The sequence below is a fragment of the Leopardus geoffroyi genome, chromosome C3 (genome assembly GCF_018350155.1).
Source record: "Leopardus geoffroyi isolate Oge1 chromosome C3, O.geoffroyi_Oge1_pat1.0, whole genome shotgun sequence".
NCBI lineage: Eukaryota > Metazoa > Chordata > Mammalia > Carnivora > Felidae > Leopardus > Leopardus geoffroyi.
The window spans coordinates 11,806,737-11,824,681 of record NC_059338.1 but is presented as its reverse complement, the minus strand read 5'-3'; the positions used below and the strand labels follow the sequence as shown (position 1 = coordinate 11,824,681).

Below are 17,945 nucleotides of genomic sequence, written 5' to 3'. Positions count from 1 at the left end.
AATTGTTTATAACCTATTTCTCATTTGTATCTTTGGCTCTTACCATTGGGTTCCTCCTTGTTCAGTCTCTGTTCCCTAAGAACCCTATGTCATGGTTAAAAATGATGATTGCATACAGTATCTAGTTACAGGGGTAGAATAATCTGCCTGACCGACCTACTAACAGCTTTAAGATCAAATTTCATTTTTCCCTCTTTTTTTTGATACTTGGGTTTCGTTTTAAGGCCGAACAATTTTCCCATTTCTTTATATTTCCTTATGTATGAATAAGTACAGGACAATGCCAGATACCCCTTTGATTGGCCTCGCTTGAAAAAACATGCCTTGAACACATTTGATAATGATTCCTAAAATAGACTGATTCATGTGTGCCAAAGCTGTTATCCCAACATTAGAATAAGCCATTTGATCAGAACTACAAATTGCACACATTTGATCATGTCAGCAGAGAAATATAACAGCCCACAGAAATCTTCACGGACTCTGACAAAGAAATATTTTAGTGTCTTTTAGTGAGAGAATGCTGCGTGTCTACACTGGAAAAAAAGTGACCTTTTCCATTTAAGTGTAACATACGTAGTTTTCAGAGCTGAGAGAAGAGGGAAATGGTGAAATATTACTTTGAAATCTAAGTTGGTAATTTATCTTAGTTGGAGGTGATCATTGGAGGAAAATTGCAGTGTTTTTACCATAAAATAATTACACATCTTTTATCCAAATATTTATTTTAGATTGTATCTGCTGTACAGTATTGCCATCAAAAGTGCATTGTTCACCGTGATCTTAAGGTAAGCCACTGATTCTATGACAAAAAGTCTAAATCGTTAACAGCTGCTTTGTAGTATGAGAGCCATCTTTTTGGTTGCTTAATTGTGCCGGGCTCTGTCCGAGGAAAGTGGTTTTTATTTGCCTCCTAGCAACTTCATGAAGGCAGTATTTCCACTGAGAAAATGAAGAAAGTACGAAGGAGAAGTTATCTGGCATGAAAGGCTAGAGGATTTGATTCACCATTAGTGAGCTGGTTGTAAGAGATCAGTGTGGAGCTTTGTCCCCATCTAAAAATGCCTGAGATCCCATTCCGCCAGAAGGAAGGTAGCGAGCACAGGACCAGGTTTGTGTGACGTGCTGCCAGTGTCCACTCTCCACAGTAAAGCTCGAGGAACGGGAAGTCTTTAAGTGCTTTTGTGAACGTCCAGTGCATGTGATGAGTGTAAACTAGCATACTTCAGAATAAAAAGTTGTGACAGTCATGAAAGGTTTGTGTCCATGAATGTGGGAGCACAGATATCTCTGCAAGGTACCCTTTCATTTACTTTGGATACATACCCAGGAGAAGGACTGCTTTCAGTGTTCTGAGGAATCTCTGTCCTCTTTTCCATAATGGCTCCACCAGTTTATGTTCCCACCAACGGTGTGCAGGGGTCCCTTGGCTCCGCATTTTTGCCAACACACCTTATCTTTTATACTTTTGATGATAGCCACCCTAACAGGTGGAAAGTGTTATCTCATTGTGGTTGTGATTCACAATTCCCTGGAGGTTAGTGATGTTCTGTACCTTTTCATATACCTGTTGCCCATTTGTGTATCGTCTTTGGGAAAATGTCTGTTTAGGGACTTTTGTTCATTTTTTCATTGTGGTGTTTGGTTTTTTGCTACAGAGTTGTATGAGTTCCTTATATATTTTAGATATTAATCCTTTATTAGATGTAGGGTTTGCAAATATTTTCTCCCAGTCCATAGGATACCTTTTGTTGATCCTTTCCTTTGCTATGCAGAAGCTTTTCCATTTGAATGAAGTCTCATTTAGTTCTGCTTTGGCTGCCTGAGCTTTCAGTGTTCTATTCAAAAAGTTAATGATATTGTATTGAATACTGGGAAATTTGCTAAGAGAGTAGATTTCGGATGCTGTCATCACACATACAAAAATGGTAACTAAATGAGGAGGTGCTATGTTAATTAGCTTGGCTGTTGTAATCATTTCACTGTGTATATATATCAAATCATCGTGTTGCATGCCTTAAGTACACACACCATTTTTATTTAAAAATGTAAAATAATTTCAGGAGCGCCTGGTAGCTCAGTCAGTTAAGCGTCCAACTCTTGGTTTCGGCTCAGATCCTGATCTCAGTTTCATGGGTTCAATCCCCATATCAGGCTCTGCATTGGCAGTGTGGAGCCTGCTTGGGGTTCTCTCTCTCCCTCTCTCTCTCTCTCTCTCTCTCTCTCTCTGCCCCTTCCCCACTCGTTCTGTCTCTGTCTCTCTCAAATAAATAAAGAGAAATTTAAAAATATAAAATAATTTTTAAAAAGAAAGAAATGGTGTGGCCAAACAGGTGTGCTCTTTTCTTTTCTTTTCTTTTTTTTTTTTTAATGGAAGTAGAAGGTCCTGGGGCTAAAATATTTGTCTTTTTTCCCCCTTTTTCTCTCTTCTTCCAAACTGAACTTTCATTGTACCTTACCTAGGAGTCTATTTTTCTTTTTTACATTTTTTTCCCAGGTCGTCTGTCAGCTACTAGCCCTGGTTCATATTATACTTAAAAGTACTGTCTTAAGCAGTTGTCAAGAGTCTAATCCCATATTCTGGCCCCATTTTTCTGAGGTTGCAGATCTTCTACTGCTCCCAAATTTTCCTTCTCCATTTCCTCCCACAGCTATTTTAGGGAGAAATCACTTCCACAAAGAAAGAGAAAGCAGAGGAGTGTTCCCCTGACTATACGTTTGACGCCCAGCTTATCTCATTTCTTACATGGAAAGAAATCTGAGAAACTAAAATCATGTGCAGCACCGAGTTTCCCTGCAGTGTGGGGGATGGGCTCTCCCTCATGCTCCTGGAGCAGATCTCAGACCCCCTCCAGCTCTGCCCTTCCGACGCAGCCTGCGTACTGTCACATCCATCCAGACATCTTCACGGAGACCCAAAAAGCCCCACTTGCTCACGCATGGCCCCGGAAATTTACAGTGACCAGGCTCTTACATCAGAACATCAGATGGTTTTGTCACACCGGTCTGTAAATGTTAGGTTTTAATAGAAATGTCCCAAGTGTATGTGCTGTCGCAATATTCATGTCATAAGTGACGCCACATTATTGTCGTATTTTTGGGTGCTAAACATACCTCCCTTTTTTAGAATAGCTATCCCAAGCTAGCACACCTTTGAAAGGAAAAAGAAGGAAGGCGAGGGAGGGAAATGCTGCAAGGTGGACAGAGTGCCTGGCTCTCCGGCGAGGCAGAGAAGTCTGCCTTTCATTTTAGCCAAATTGTACTCCCTTTGGTGACCTCATAAAACACATCTACAATGTAATAAATAATTTCCTTAGTCTATCAGTTATAAGAGTTTGAAACGAGACATGTACAAAAAAAAGGTTGAAATGTGCCTTTTGTAAACACAAGCAATTCAGCTTGTGTTTACAAAAGGCACATTTCAACTTTTTTTTTTTTTTTTTTTAATGATTCTGTTTTAGGATCTTGGAAAAACAGCATCTGAAAACACGAGGGTGGAAATCACTGCTTTCTACCAAAATATACCTCCAGAAGAGGAGAATCTAGTTTTAGAACAGCAAAAAGAAACTTAAACAAGATCTAGTGGAGGCTGTGTTGTATTGTTTTGTTTTACTAAAAGAACAGAACTTTGTTGAGGAAGCATTCTATCAGAGAAGATGAAAGGTTTAATTCAATAGCACAGAACCCCCGACTGGCAGTTATTTTAGGTATGCTCTTGAGCTTTGCATTAATCAGTGATGGTCTATTAAAATAGAGCACTTTTGAGTAAACTTGTTGGGTTTTTTTTTTTAATATTTATTTTTTAGAGACAGAGTGTAAGCAGGGGAGGGGCGGAGGGAGAGGGAGACACAGAATCCGAAGCAAGCTCCAGGCTCCGAGCTGTCAGCACAGAGCCCGACGTGGGGCTCGAACTCACAAACTGTGAGATCATGACCTGAGCCGAAGGCAGACACTGAACCGACTGAGCCACCCAGGCGCCCCTAACCTTGTTGGTTTAAGCCCAAGAAGGGTTAGTGTTATGTCAACTTACATTTCTTGACATAGGTCATATTAAGGTACGGTTCCAGGATGTTTCTTACAGTGAAGAAAAAAAATGGGTTTAAAGTAACTTGGAAGAGGGGCGCCTGGGTGGCGCAGTCGGTTAAGCATCCGACTTCAGCCAGGTCACGATCTCGCGGTCCGTGAGTTCGAGCCCCGCGTCGGGCTCTGGGCTGATGGCTCAGAGCCTGGAGCCTGTTTCCCATTCTGTGTCTCCCTCTCTCTCTGCCCCTCCCCCGTTCATGCTCTGTCTCTCCCTGTCCCAAAAATAAATAAACGTTGAAAAAAAAAAAATTTTAAAAATAAAAATAAATAAATAAATAAAGTAACTTGGAAGAAAAAGCGTTCTCAGTAACTTTTCTTAAACAGCTGCAGATACTCCTATAGACGAGAGCTTCACTTATATAGTGTTAACATTCAGTCTTACATGGATGCGATTCTGAACAGTTATGCATTGAAACACCGTGCTGGGCTTCTAAATCTGATATGCATAAAAATGAGAAGGAAGAAATACATGTTTGAGATCTGAAACAGTTATAATGAATATTTTATTTTGTGTAGGCATTTACATTGTCGTTTTTCTTTTCTTTTTTTTTTTTTAATTTTCCTCGCAGGCTGAAAATCTTCTCCTTGATGCTGATATGAATATCAAAATTGCTGACTTTGGTTTCAGTAATGAATTTACAGTCGGGAACAAATTAGACACATTTTGTGGAAGCCCACCCTACGCTGCCCCCGAGCTTTTCCAAGGAAAGAAGTACGATGGGCCTGAAGTGGATGTGTGGAGCCTCGGCGTCATTCTCTATACATTAGTCAGCGGCTCGTTGCCTTTCGATGGCCAGAATTTGAAGGTATCGGTGGAAGTCGGTACTAATGTTTTATCTCAGGCATGATCATTTCAGGAGCCAGTTAGGAGTACTTTCTTTGCCTTCTTAAGGAACTACGGGAGCGAGTCTTACGAGGAAAGTACCGTATTCCCTTCTATATGTCCACCGACTGTGAAAATCTTCTGAAGAAATTATTGGTGCTGAATCCAATAAAGAGAGGCAGCTTAGAAGTAAGTTATTGTTTGTACTCCGCGTTTAAAGTTTCACAATTAAAATATTCCAAGAGCATTCTAAATAATTTTTCCCCTGTGGCTTTTGTTGTGTTTTTTTGTTTGTTTGTTTTTGTTTTTTGGTCTTTTGTTTCTTAGAAAATGGGCAAATCATGTAAATTCAGGGCTAGGGAAGGTGGCATGATTCTTCCCCTGCTCAGAAGTTGTCATGTTCGGCTTCTTTAAAGACTGTTATTTCTTCTTTGTCCTGCAGTGAAGTATTAAATTAAAACAACATAAAAATAGGAATGAAATGGACTTTTTGTTGGAGATGGAGGAAAACCTGGCCCATCAGAAATTGCTCCAAAGTGGGAGCCTTGTGTGCAGCAGGAAATACTGGTATTTCAAGGATAAAAGAAAAGATAGTCGAAGTTCTAATCCAGTGAATATTTCATGACCGTATCTGAAATTAGTAGCTGACATTAAAAAATTTTACAGAAGGTCCCTGGGTGGCTCAGTTGGTTGAGCGTCCGACTTCAGCTCAGGTCATGATCTCGCTACTCTGTGGGTTCGAGCCCCAGGTCGGGCTCTGTGCTGACAGCTCAGAGCCTGGAGCCTACTTCGGATTCTGTGTCTCCTTCCCTCTCTGCCCCTTCCCTGCTCGTATTCTCTCTCTCTCTCTCTCTCTCTCTCTCTCTCTCTCTCTGAAAAATAAATAAACATTAAAAAAACTTAAATTTTTTTAAAGAGAACAATCAACATCAGTACAGAAAATTTACAGTTTAAGTCGAACGTACTGGAAACAGGGATTTCATTTCTTAACACACTGTTGTGTTGCATACATACGTTCCACACGCGAGGTTATTTGTAATAGATGCTACTGTGCGGTTATAAATATACTCAGTACGTTATAGCCACGTAACATCAGAGGTTCACAAAACCAAAATGTCTAACCTTTTTTCCTTCTGACGCTGCCATTAAACCACTTTCTAAGGATTTCGCCCATCTGTTTTGAAGAATGATATTTTAACCTGTGCTAAGACGATTTCAGAGATCCCGCATGTATTATCCACTGGTACTTTCTTGTCTTCATTTATTTGCCTTAATAGATGGGGTAGAGAATTCAGGGAGTTAACCTTACTTGAACTGGACTTTTTAGTGTAGCAGTGGGGCTTTCTGGCATAGACTTCATGCTGGGTAGGAGACAGCTTTATGGCGAGTCAGAGCTCACTGTGTTACAGAGCTCTCAGGTTACTTTGGGCTTTGTAACTTTATTTCCACAAATATTTTCCACCAAAAGGTACAGTATGTTTTATGTTTTGATGGAAGTTAAAAGATGGTGACTTCCATTGGGAAATTATTTTATAAATGCTTTATACCAGTGAATCAAATATCAGATATTTTTTACTGACTTACTTGTTTAAACATGATTACTTCCTTCCTATAATTTTTGTGGGTTTTTTTTTTCCTTTGAGGGTAAAAGAGTATGTTATCAGTGTTTTCGTACAGAGGCCTGCCTTCTTTAATATTATTACTTTTCTAAAATTGTTTTTTGGGGCACCTGGGTGGCTCCATCGGTTAAGCGTCCGACTTCAGCTCAGGTCACGATCTCACAGTATGTGAGTTCGAGCCCCGCATCAGGCTCTGGGCTGACAGCTCGGAACCTGGAGCCTGCTGCCGATTCTGTGTCTCCCCCTCTCTCTGCCCCTCCCCTGCTCATGCTCTGTCTGTCTCTGTCTCAAAAATAAATTAAAAAAAAAAAACATTAAAATTATTTTTAACCATTATTCATAGAAAGTTACGTGAAATAGTGAAAAAAGTTAAAATTGTTGACTCTCATATCAGTTCTAAAATTTTATGGCAACGGGGGGCTCAGTCAGAGGAACATGACGACTCTTGATCTTGGGGTCATGAGTTTAAGCCCCACGTTGGGTGTAGAGCTTACTTAACAAAAATAAAGACTATTTTAAAAATAAGTAAAATTTTATGGCAACTTGAATCTTTCTTAATCCTACTTTATGACCCACTTTTATCATAAAAACCTAGTTTACCTGAATGTCACTTAATAAAATGTTCACAATTGAGGCATCTGCTTAACTAATGAGAAGAGCAAAAAGAACATACAAAAATGATTATGGATGTTACAAATCCCTTAGACAGTTGATATGATGTACTTAGTCACTTAAAGATGATTAATTTACAGTAGCCACATACTTAAGTCATTCATCCTTATTAGCATTAAGGTGCAAAAGATGAAAGTATTGGAATTCTGGGTTGAATTTTAAAGCCAAATTACTGCATTAAAACATTTGATCATCAGAGTCTCAACGCTATGTATTTGAGTATAGACTGGAACCTTCTGTTCCAGCTTATCAAAACTAAGTTTTCCAGCCACAGAACCATGAGTCTGCATTGGAAATATTATCATAATGTTGCAGATATCACTGTACAAAGGCTAGTCTGCCTTTGTAGGCTAGTTCCCGGAAATAACTTTCCAAAGAAACCTGACACCGTTTAAAAAAAAGAAAGAAAGAAGAGAAAAGAAAAGAAAAAAGATTGCTAATACCAAACCTTGAGAAACTCCCCTTGAAATAGCAATAATGTCAAAAATCATTTGAGTCTTCACTTTCATTTTTCGTACCAACTTTAGTAGCGACTGTACAGCAAAAAAATCCTTAAGCTCTAAAAAAAACCCCACAGTTTGCAAAACCCTAATCTTGAGTGTATAAACATAAATTTTTGTATGGTAGTAATGTTTCCGTGGTGTGTTGCATTCTTTTTTTTTTTTTAACTTAAAAGGTTTTGGGTCAGGTACTTCTTTTTATCGTAAACGTGAGCTCCTTCCTTGCCAGTAGCAATGTTGTTCTCTTTGGGTTAGTTGTTTCCATGGTCTTTACTAATAATAACGTGATATGCTTTTTTTTTCCCTTTGGGATATATGCTTAGATATATTCTCCAGAGTGTAATTAGTGCGTCAGAGGGTGTAAACAGTCTGACAGGTCTTCTGTATCATTGCTACAAGATTGAATGTGACCTAAGGCATTTGAAGGTATCTGTTCTCCACCTGGATTCAGTACTCGATGTAATAATTTCCCACATTTGATGCCTTTATGGTAGTTATATGGCTTGTCATAATTGCCTTAATTTATCTTTATTTCATCTGAGATAATGCTTAGTATTTTTAATGACTAGGTTAACTGTGCTTTTTTACATAGAAGCTCTCTGTGTCTTTGAACCGCTAGTCTAATGGAGTCTGGTTAATCAGCCTTCCCGGATTTGTAACAGCTTTGTACATCTTAATATGAAATATTTCCTCTGTTAATTCTTATATGTAAAAACAAATGAAACTTTATGAATTTTTTTCAGTGCTACTTGAGTGTCAAGAGTTACTGATTAGAGCAAACACTAGTCTTTCTTCACTATATAATTTGTTAATATTGAAGTTCAATTTAAGAATCTTATTATCTTGTTATCTTACTAAACTTCTAATTTAACTCTGATATCTTCCTCTTCTCAAATATAATTGCTACTTCATTAAAGTATTTCTTAAAGCCTTATATATTAAGTACCTAATTTATCGCCCATGATAATAAAATGAATGAAATTACTGCTTGACCTCTAGTTGTTTCTAGATCTAAATGGCTGCATAATTTTTCCAAGTTGTGTATGAATGCTGTCAGAGCTTGCTCACTGCACTAATAACGGGAGGGATAATATCACACAGGATTTTTAAAGGATTTGTGTTTTGTATTATACACTATGATACTTTTTTCCCTATTTATTGGAATATTGGTGTGTCTAGATATTTTTATTAGAAAGAAACTGATCACGTTTTTCTGCTATCCCCTCTGTGTATGTCCTTAATTTTCCCAGTTCTTAACCAGAATGGACTGTGTTACCTCTCAAAATAATGCAAAAAATTTGAGCCTAAGGCAAAGCTCCTCTTTCTGGCGCTTTCTCTGTCATCTTATGTTTCTCCTCAAAAAAAGTATTTATTTTTGCTTTAACACCTTTTCAGCTGCTGCTAAGGTAGTCTTGCAAATCTTGCTTGCATCTGCCCAATACAAGAGGCAATAAAGCAAAAAATAGTAATAATAACAACCTTTTTTAAAAAAATGAAAGAGGGGCGCCTGGGTGACTCAGTCGGTTAAGCGGCCGACTTCGGCTCAGGTCATGATCTCGCAGTCCGTGAGTTCGAGCCCCGTGTCGGGCTCTATGCTGACAGCTCAGAGCCTGGAGCCTGTTTCGGATTCTGTGTCTCCCTCTCTCTGACCCTCCCCCATTCATGCTCTGTCTCTCTCTGTCTCAAAAATATAAAAAAAAATTTTTTTTAAATAAAATAAATAGATGAAAGATTTCTATGTACAGATTCAGAAGCATATGGTGAACTTTTACAGGGGTTAAAACCATTTAAGAAAAATTTCCATCTGGCAATCCTGAAGTCCATAAATTTTTAATGTGAACCTAAGGTATAAGTTGTGTATTTCCACTGTTAATTTCTTTCTTGATAATTCATCTGAATCAGTTATTTTGGTAGAATTTCTAGCAAATAGTCATCTGCGTCCATTGGCAGTGGTGGCTGGAGCGAGCTCTGTCTTGTTCGGTTTGGAATCTTGTTTGACCTCTTGTTTCTCATTTTGAGATATCTCAGGGGGGGGCCTGGCTGGCTCAGTTGGTAGAGCATGTGGATGTGACTCTTGATCTTGGAGTCGTGAGTTCAAGCCCCACGTTGGGCTTAGAGATTACTTCGAGGGGAGAGGGGAGAGAGAGGAGAGAGAGAGATGCCCAGGTGGCCCAGTCAGTTGGGCGTCCAACTCTTGCTTTTGACTCAGGCCCTGATCTGGTTCCTAGGATCGAGCCCCATGCCGGGCTCTGTGCTAGTGGTGCAGAGCCTGCTTAGGATTTTCTCTCTTCCTCTCTCTCCCCCTCCCTCGCTTGAGCTCTCTCTCTCTCTCTCTCAAAATAAATGAGCATTTTTTAAAGAGAGAAACCGAGATCTCAAATGGAATCTGAAGTGGATTCATTTATTTGGCAGGTCTAGCGTGCTGTGCGGCCTTGTACTGCGCCTGTAGCCACACGGCGAGAGCTACGTGACCGCTCGCCTGGCCCGCAGCACCTCCGTTTCCGGGGGCCTTTCTGCCTTGGCCTCAGGGCAAACCCTGGCTCCCACAGAAGAAGTGTTTAGGGCATGAGGTTCACACAGCTAAGAACAGCTTCTTGCACATGGGTCTTCCCTCTTCTACATCCATAGTTTGCTGTTCCCTGTGCCTTATTCTTGGGAAAGACCTTCACATTTAGAATTCAGAGTTTATGCCTCTACACGTTCCTTTAAGCAGATTTTCTTTCCCACCTTCACCTTCCATTCCTTTTGCCAAAGGAAAATTTTCTTCAGATGATTTTTATTTTGCTTTGAAATCCAACTACCTTTGTGAGACAGACTGTGCTGGGTGGACCCTTGGCAATCCCCAGTGATGACAGTAAGAAAAAAAGGACGGCAAAACCGCGTTCCTTCTCTCCTCGCTGCCCTGGTGTCTCCATATCCCTGGGATTTCCCCCACTTTCCCTGGATGAGCCTTGCCTCAGATCTAACTTTGTGTGAGGATCAGCGGGGTTCCTGCTCCTGCTATGTCTCCTCAGATTGTCCCTCTCACAGCGCCTGGGTGGCTCGGTCGGTTAAGCGTCCGACTTGTGGTTTCTGCTCAAGTCACGATCTCATGGTTCCTGAGTTCAAGCCCTTCATCAGGCTCTGTGCTGACAGCGTGGAACCTGCTTGGGATTCATTCGTTCATTCTCTCTCTCTCTCTTTCTCTGTCTCTCTCTCTCAAAATAAATAAACATTAAAAAAAAATGTTGTGTAACATCCATGTTGGTGAAATGTAGCATTTCTCCATCGCCCATCACATCATGTTTAAATCCAGTCATCTGAAGACACTAACTTTATCTCCCGTTCTTCCGTATTTTTCCACGTTACCTTGGTTCCGAGTCAGAGAAGGGAGCTTCCTCACTGTTTCCTCCTGAATTCTTCTGCCTTGACTCTTCCACCAACCCAGATTCTCCCGGTGTTTCCAGGGTCACTTCACATTCTCTCTCCTTATGATTCCTTCCCTGAAAACCCCAGCCCACACCACAAGTCGCCCCTTTGCCCTTTATTAATAAGCACAATATGCACTGCTAATAGCACAGTTTTGAATAATTAATTCTGTCGTGTGTTCAGATACTTTCAGGTTTCAGGAGCAAATATTATTTCCCCAGGTAAAAGACAAGTTGCCTGCGGGTTGTGGCCCACACACGTTTTTCTCCTTAATGACAACAGACACACAATGGTTATGAAATGAACACCAAGCAAGCACAGTGTAATTGAGAAGTATCCGGAAATTTGGAGTATCTTCATTTTGCTTTTAATTGCCCATCTTCCAGCTAGCAAATCTGTTACTGCTCCTGCGTTTCTCACTTAATTCATGGATACCGTGTTGTTTATTCCACCAGGCGCCTGACTTAGAATCCTCAGAACCCTTTTGGATTCCAGCCTTTCTTTCCCTCGTTCCCAGAACAAATTCTGTCATCAGGTGCTTCGAATGATACGTCTGTAGCTCTTCCTTCTTCAGTGTCCTCAGGCCCAGCACAGCCCTCGGTTGTCTGTCTCCCGGAAGTTCTTTTTTTTTTTTTTTTTTTTTAAATTTTTTTTTTTCAACGTTTATTTATTTTTGGGACAGAGAGAGACAGAGCATGAACGGGGGAGGGGCAGAGAGAGAGGGAGACACAGAATCGGAAACAGGCTCCAGGCTCTGAGCCATCAGCCCAGAGCCTGACGCGGGGCTCGAACTCACGGACCGCGAGATCGTGACCTGGCTGAAGTCGGACGCCCAACCGACTGCGCCACCCAGGCGCCCCTGTCTCCCGGAAGTTCTAATGGCTTCCTCAGCCGTCTTCATTGCTGAGCTCCTCTCAACATATCATTGTACCCGGGGCTTCTGTAGCAGCCTTATTTTAAAATATTGCCCAGGGCCGCATCGCATGGGTGGCTCAGTCGGTTAAGCGTCTGACTTCAGCTCAGGTCATGACCTCATGGTGCGTGAGGTCGAGCCCCGCGTCGGCCTCTCTACTGTCAGCACAGAGCCCACTTTCCATCCTCTGTGTCCCTCTCTCTGCCCCTCCCCAGCTCGTGCTTTCTGTCTCAAAAATAAATAAAAGCATCAAAAATAAATAAAACAAAATATTGCCCAGTTCAAACGCAGCACCAAGCGTGTGTGCTGAGAAAGGTAGTGAAGGCCCAGTCTTTATCCTCAAGGGCTCTAACTTCAATGAAGCAGATCCCTGTGTGCCTCTCATAGCTCTCTCCTTCAGAAAAGCTCCCTCTTCTGTCCCGTCCAGCCTCCTCTCTGCTGGCACCTTTGTCTCACAGCCTTTGTACGTGTGTCTCCCATTTTAGAAAAAGGCATCCCTTCAAGCCCGCAGTCCCTGCCTAGCATCCCTCGTGTGTTCCTCCCTTTCCGGCCCGACTTTGTAAAAAGCTCCGCTTACGCTGTGCGTGTCCTCGCCTGTGCCTTATTTCTCAGTGGCCCCTCTGCTCCCCTGAAACCTCCCTCAGGGACGCCACTCGTGTTTGCTCCTAAACACAGCAGGTTGCTTTTTTATTATCACCTTCTTTGACAGGACACCGTTGTGTCCTCCTCGATAAACTCGCCTTGGGGCGCCTGGGTGGCTCGGTCAGTTGAGCATCCAGCTCTTGATTTCAGCTCGGGTCACGATCACGCGATTGGTTCATGGCATCGAGCCCCTGGTCAGACTCTGTGATGACAGTGCAGAGTCTGCTTGGGATTCTCTAACCCTCTCCTCTCTCTCTCTCTGTCCGTCCCCTGCTCATGTGCTCACTCGCTCTCAAAATAAATAAGTGAAACATTTTTAAAAACTAAAAACTCTTGCCTTCCCTTCCGTGTCACACTGTGCAGATTTCCCTCCTCCACTCACTTCTCGGGTCACTTTTCTCTCTAACCCTTAAATGCCAGTGTTCCGTGGGGCTGTGCCGTGGACTCCCGTCTACTCCTTCCGACTCTGTTGGGGATTCCTGGAGAATCCACAGCTTCTGACGTCATGTGTCGGCTGCTTCCTGAATCTCCGTCCTCAGCCCAGATTTCTCTTGAGCTTCTCTGGAGCTCACAGAACATTACAGAACATGTCTATTTGGATATCTATCCACCAACACCTCAAACTCTTCTGCTCCAGCGCTCAGCCGCCTCTTTCCCCATCCAGTCTCCTCCTCTTTCTGAATTTGCTCTCCCAGTAGGTGGGGTCCACGTCTACTCCGTCGGCTACACCAGGAACCTGGGCATCATCTTCTCTTCCTCTGAACGGTCCCACATCCTCATTCCCCCTCGTATCCAGTTACGAAGTTTTCTTGATTTTTACCAGCCCAGTATTGAAAATCCGTCCTTTCCCCTCGCCACTGCCTCCGTTTAATTCAGACGGGCATCACCTCTCTCCTAGATTCTTGCTAAAGCCTCTTAGCTGATTTCTGGGCCTCCAGTCACGAACCCCTCTCGTTCACTCTCCACACACTGGCCAGAGAGACTTCAAAATCACACCCTCCAGACGTGCCCCTTAGGTGACTGAAAGAAACCCTATTAATATTCTACCCTCATCTTGCCTCCCCACCCATCTCACCCCGTGCTCTCCGGTCGTTCTGAACTCGCTGTCCTCCAGACACGCACCCCTGCCGTTTGCCCTTGGGCGTCTGCCCGTGTGGCCTGCATTCTCCCTTCCAGTCCCTTGTCATGTGATGGACTCTTACTCTTCCAGAATCTTTCACTTGCTGCAGATCTGACTGTGACAAGTCTCATCCCACTCGTTATTATCTTCAGTCTGTTAACATTGTCATCTTAAACTTGAGAACATCACCAAGGATGTAATTTGAGTTTCTGTGAGTTCGGTTACTCTAGATCCCTCATGTAATGATTATCTGTCCTTTTGTGGTTGGCCTATTTCACTTAGAAATGTCCTCAAGTTTCATCCGTGCTACAGCATACGGATTTCCTTCTGTTTTAAGGCTAAGCAACATTCCATTGTGTGTATAGACGACATCTTCTTTACGCATTCATCCATCAGACACCTGGGTTGCTTCACACCTTGGCTGTTGTGAGGAAAGCTGTGGTGAGCACGGGGGTGCAGATACCCCTCAAGATCCCGTTCTCGGTTCTTGTGGGCATAAACCCAGAGGTGGGATTACCAGATCGTATTTATAGGTCTGGTGGTACCTTTTGAGGAGCCTCCACACTCTTCGCCGAAGGAGCAACACCGTCTTGCAGGCACAGTGGCAGCACCCACGGGCTCCTGTTCTCCACGTCCTCGCCAACACTTGTTACTTTCACTTTTTTCTATAGTGGCCATCCTGACAGAAGTGAGGTGATACCTCGTTGTGGTTTTTATTTCCCTGATGTTTAGTGATATTAGATTAGTGACCTTTTCATAGGCTTATTGGCTCTTGGTGTATATTCTTTTGGAGAAATATCTATCCAAGTCCTTTGCCCATTTTTTAATTGGGCAGTTTTGTTGTTACTGAATTGTCAGATTTCCCGTATGTATTCTGCATATTAACCCCTTCTCCAATATACGTTTGTGAACATTTTCCCCATTCCGTAGGATGCCCCCAATGAGGTTGCCTTTTAACAAACCAGGACTGCTCGAATTCGCACCTCTCCTGGTTTTGACTCTAATTCACACCAGTCCCTGTTTTCACCCCCATCCTTGCTCATCCCTGAGTCTGGCTTCCATTCTGACATTCTGACCACTCTCCCCTTCCACATTCTCTGAGCCGTCTTTACTTACTAACCCTGTCTTCCATTCCCCATGGTGTCTGCTTTCCAAATGCTTTTATAAGTGGTGACTTTAAAATGCAGGTGTATAAGTATACATTGGGTAGAGAAGACCAGGAAAAATGAATACTCTCTTCACTAATCTTAAATGCAATAGTATGAAGCAAAGGTTAAAATCACTGGGTTCTGAGATTAAAACTTGCAAATGAGGTAATATTCCTTTTAGAGGAATATGGGCAGCAGGTTATTTTGAATCCATACATTCAGGGAGTGTGCGTGACGATAGTTGTCACTGTCACAAGGTATGTAAGTGCGTCCCAAAGCCTCACCCCACTTTTGGCCTGGTAATCAAACTGCAAACTGACTTTAGATTGAAAACATCATGATTCTTGCTGAGTGAACCCAAAAATTTCACACTAGCTAAAAATAGAGCTAAACTAAGTGGTGGAATGTTCTGATTGGCCAAACATAATGTAAAGTTTATTTCCTAGCAAATAATGAAAGATCGGTGGATGAACGTCGGTCACGAAGAAGAAGAACTAAAGCCATATTCTGAGCCTGAACCAGATTTCAATGACACGAAACGGATAGGTAAGTATTTAAATACTGGGAGACGTGCTGTCCCTCCACTGTAAGAGACCTGCACTCTACCAAAATAGTGTTTGCAAACATAAATAGGAAATCGTTTTTATTTGGAAAACACTTGCATTGTCATCTTTTCTTTCCCTGAATTTTCACCAAACGTTACAATTTCAAGTTTGTCCTCATGTATTTTAAAAAAAATTTTTTTTTCAACGTTTATTTATTTTTGGGACAGAGAGAGACAGAGCATGAACGGGGGAGGGGCAGAGAGAGAGGGAGACACAGAATCGGAAACAGGCTCCAGGCTCTGAGCCATCAGCCCAGAGCCCGACGCGGGGCTCGAACTCACGGACCGCGAGATCGTGACCTGGCTGAAGTCGGACGCCCAACCGACTGCGCCACCCAGGCGCCCCTGTCCTCATGTATTTTAAAATCCATTTCAGTTCTTGACAACAGTGATACAGAAGTTAAAATAATGTAGATAAACCTCATTCTTTTCTTTCAGCAAATCCCTAACAGGAGGAATGGTTTAAGTATCAGCACTGATCAGACTGATAAGCATCAGCAGAACATAGCGTGTATTTTAACCAAAAATGTGGAGGCACTTGAGCTGAGGGGATGAACACTTTGGCTCTCCCTTTCTATTTTCCGGCGTCTTGGCGGGGTGCATCCTCCCACACCCAGCCGTGCTCTGCTTCCAACCTGTTCTCTGCAACTCTGTCTCCGTTACCAAAGCCAGCAGAAACTCACAGCTGACTCATCTCAACCGTGCTCCTCTCTGTCTTGAGAGCAGAGGGGCAAGGGAGGCGTGTTCTAGGGTGTTAGGAATCGGCTCAGAACAACTGCGGGATTCAAGCCTCCCAAAGAAGCATCAGCCTGCCTTTAGATCAGAAAGTAGGAGTTGTTAGGAGATGAGAGAAACCACTCCATGGGTGGTGGACGGTGTGTTAACAGATAGAGAAAAAGAAAGAAGGGGTTTTGTGTGTGTCGCAGATGGATAGTGTGTCTCTGGCTGAACAGAGGAGCTCAGGAATGTGTTAGGTGGTGAGAAGCGGGCTAGGCACGTGAATGTGGATCCCATGGTATAGTTTCTGTATGAAAAATTGTGACTGTATAGCATCTGAATATGCGGTATCTGTGTGTTAATAATACAGAAGTTTTGGTAGTTAACGTTACTCTTTAAAATTCCAGAATTTTTCATATCTTGTGTTGGCAAACTTACACTTGTTGGTTTGTTTACTAAAATAAACCCATTTTCAGAAAACTTGCATTTTTTTTTCTAGACATCATGGTCACCATGGGTTTTGCGCGAGATGAGATAAATGACGCCTTAATAAATCAGAAATATGATGAAGTTATGGCTACGTATATTCTACTAGGTAGAAAACCACCTGAAGTAAGTTCTTTACCTTTTCAGATTAATGTCAACTGTTTCTTGAGACAAGTGACAGCTAAGATATAATGTTAGCACATCTGTTCTGTATGGCATGGAAAATAATATAAAGGCCCTAACATTCTTATTTTTCGAGTTCAAACTCAAGATGCTAAGTTATGAGCTGATTTCATTTCCAAGTACCAGGGGGGATTCTGCTATGCAAGAGCAGACCAAGTACCTTGCTTAGCTCCGAGGGGCACACACAGTCTAGTCTTTGAGAATGAGAGCCCCCAGGGTTGTGTCTCCAGAAACAACAGCCCTGCACAAAGGAACATGGTTATTCTGGGTGTGCAGGAAGATGAGACGGAAGGAAGGGATGGCATTTAAAACAAAACATGTATCTGAAGTGATTTGAGTAGGTGGGAACCCAGGAAAATGTTGTTTGGTGGTATTTTGCCTTCTAGAACATCCAGTGGCTCTGATCCTTGCAATGGGGAATTCTCAGGGCCAGGAGAGATCTGCATAATAAGGAGATAGATTCAGGTCAGGAATAACTGTGTACAGATGGTGGTTGAACCATAAAACCAAAGAGTCCTTTGGCACAACAAAAATAAAGGTATGAATTGAGAGTCAAGAACAGAGCCGAGAACATTGACAGCTTGTTAATGATTAGATACCTGTGGGAGGCACTTTGTGGAATAGGCTGAAATTCTCTTTAATTAGACAGTAGCTGTTGGCGAAGCAGTACATTCAGCTGACGTTTACGGACTCTGCTGTCTCCTGGAGACTCTGCGGTGTTCTGCTCGCAAGGAGCCCTCGTTCTAGAGGGGGTCGCAGTTAGCGGTGCGCTTACAGCGTGCCGCTGCTCTGGTCCGGGGCAGGTGCGGGGCGCTCCGGGACAGACAGGACGACAGACAGGACGACAGACACCCACAGCAGGCCGACACGTCAGAGGTAGAATTAGCAGTACTTGGCAGCCTGTTGGAAATGAGGCCGAGGGACCCTCAGATTTGTAGCACAGGTGACTGGTTTTGTGAGACGTGTTTGCCGGGATACGAAAAGAGTGGATTTCAGGGGGAAGATGGAGGTTTGTTCAATTTGAGGT

General features: G+C 42.5%; 1 protein-coding gene across 2 annotated transcripts in view; it reads left to right on the top strand.

The window, feature by feature from the left end:
• MARK1 (microtubule affinity regulating kinase 1) overlaps positions 1-17,945 on the top strand; it is a 121,543-nt gene that overhangs the window by 78,941 nt on the left and 24,657 nt on the right. For both annotated transcript variants that reach the window (XM_045455718.1, XM_045455717.1), the window contains exons 7-11: positions 732-788; positions 4,653-4,889; positions 4,976-5,095; positions 15,375-15,474; positions 16,749-16,861. In XM_045455718.1, the coding sequence (XP_045311674.1) occupies positions 732-788; positions 4,653-4,889; positions 4,976-5,095; positions 15,375-15,474; positions 16,749-16,861 (627 nt within the window). The remainder of the gene's footprint in view (positions 1-731; positions 789-4,652; positions 4,890-4,975; positions 5,096-15,374; positions 15,475-16,748; positions 16,862-17,945) is intronic.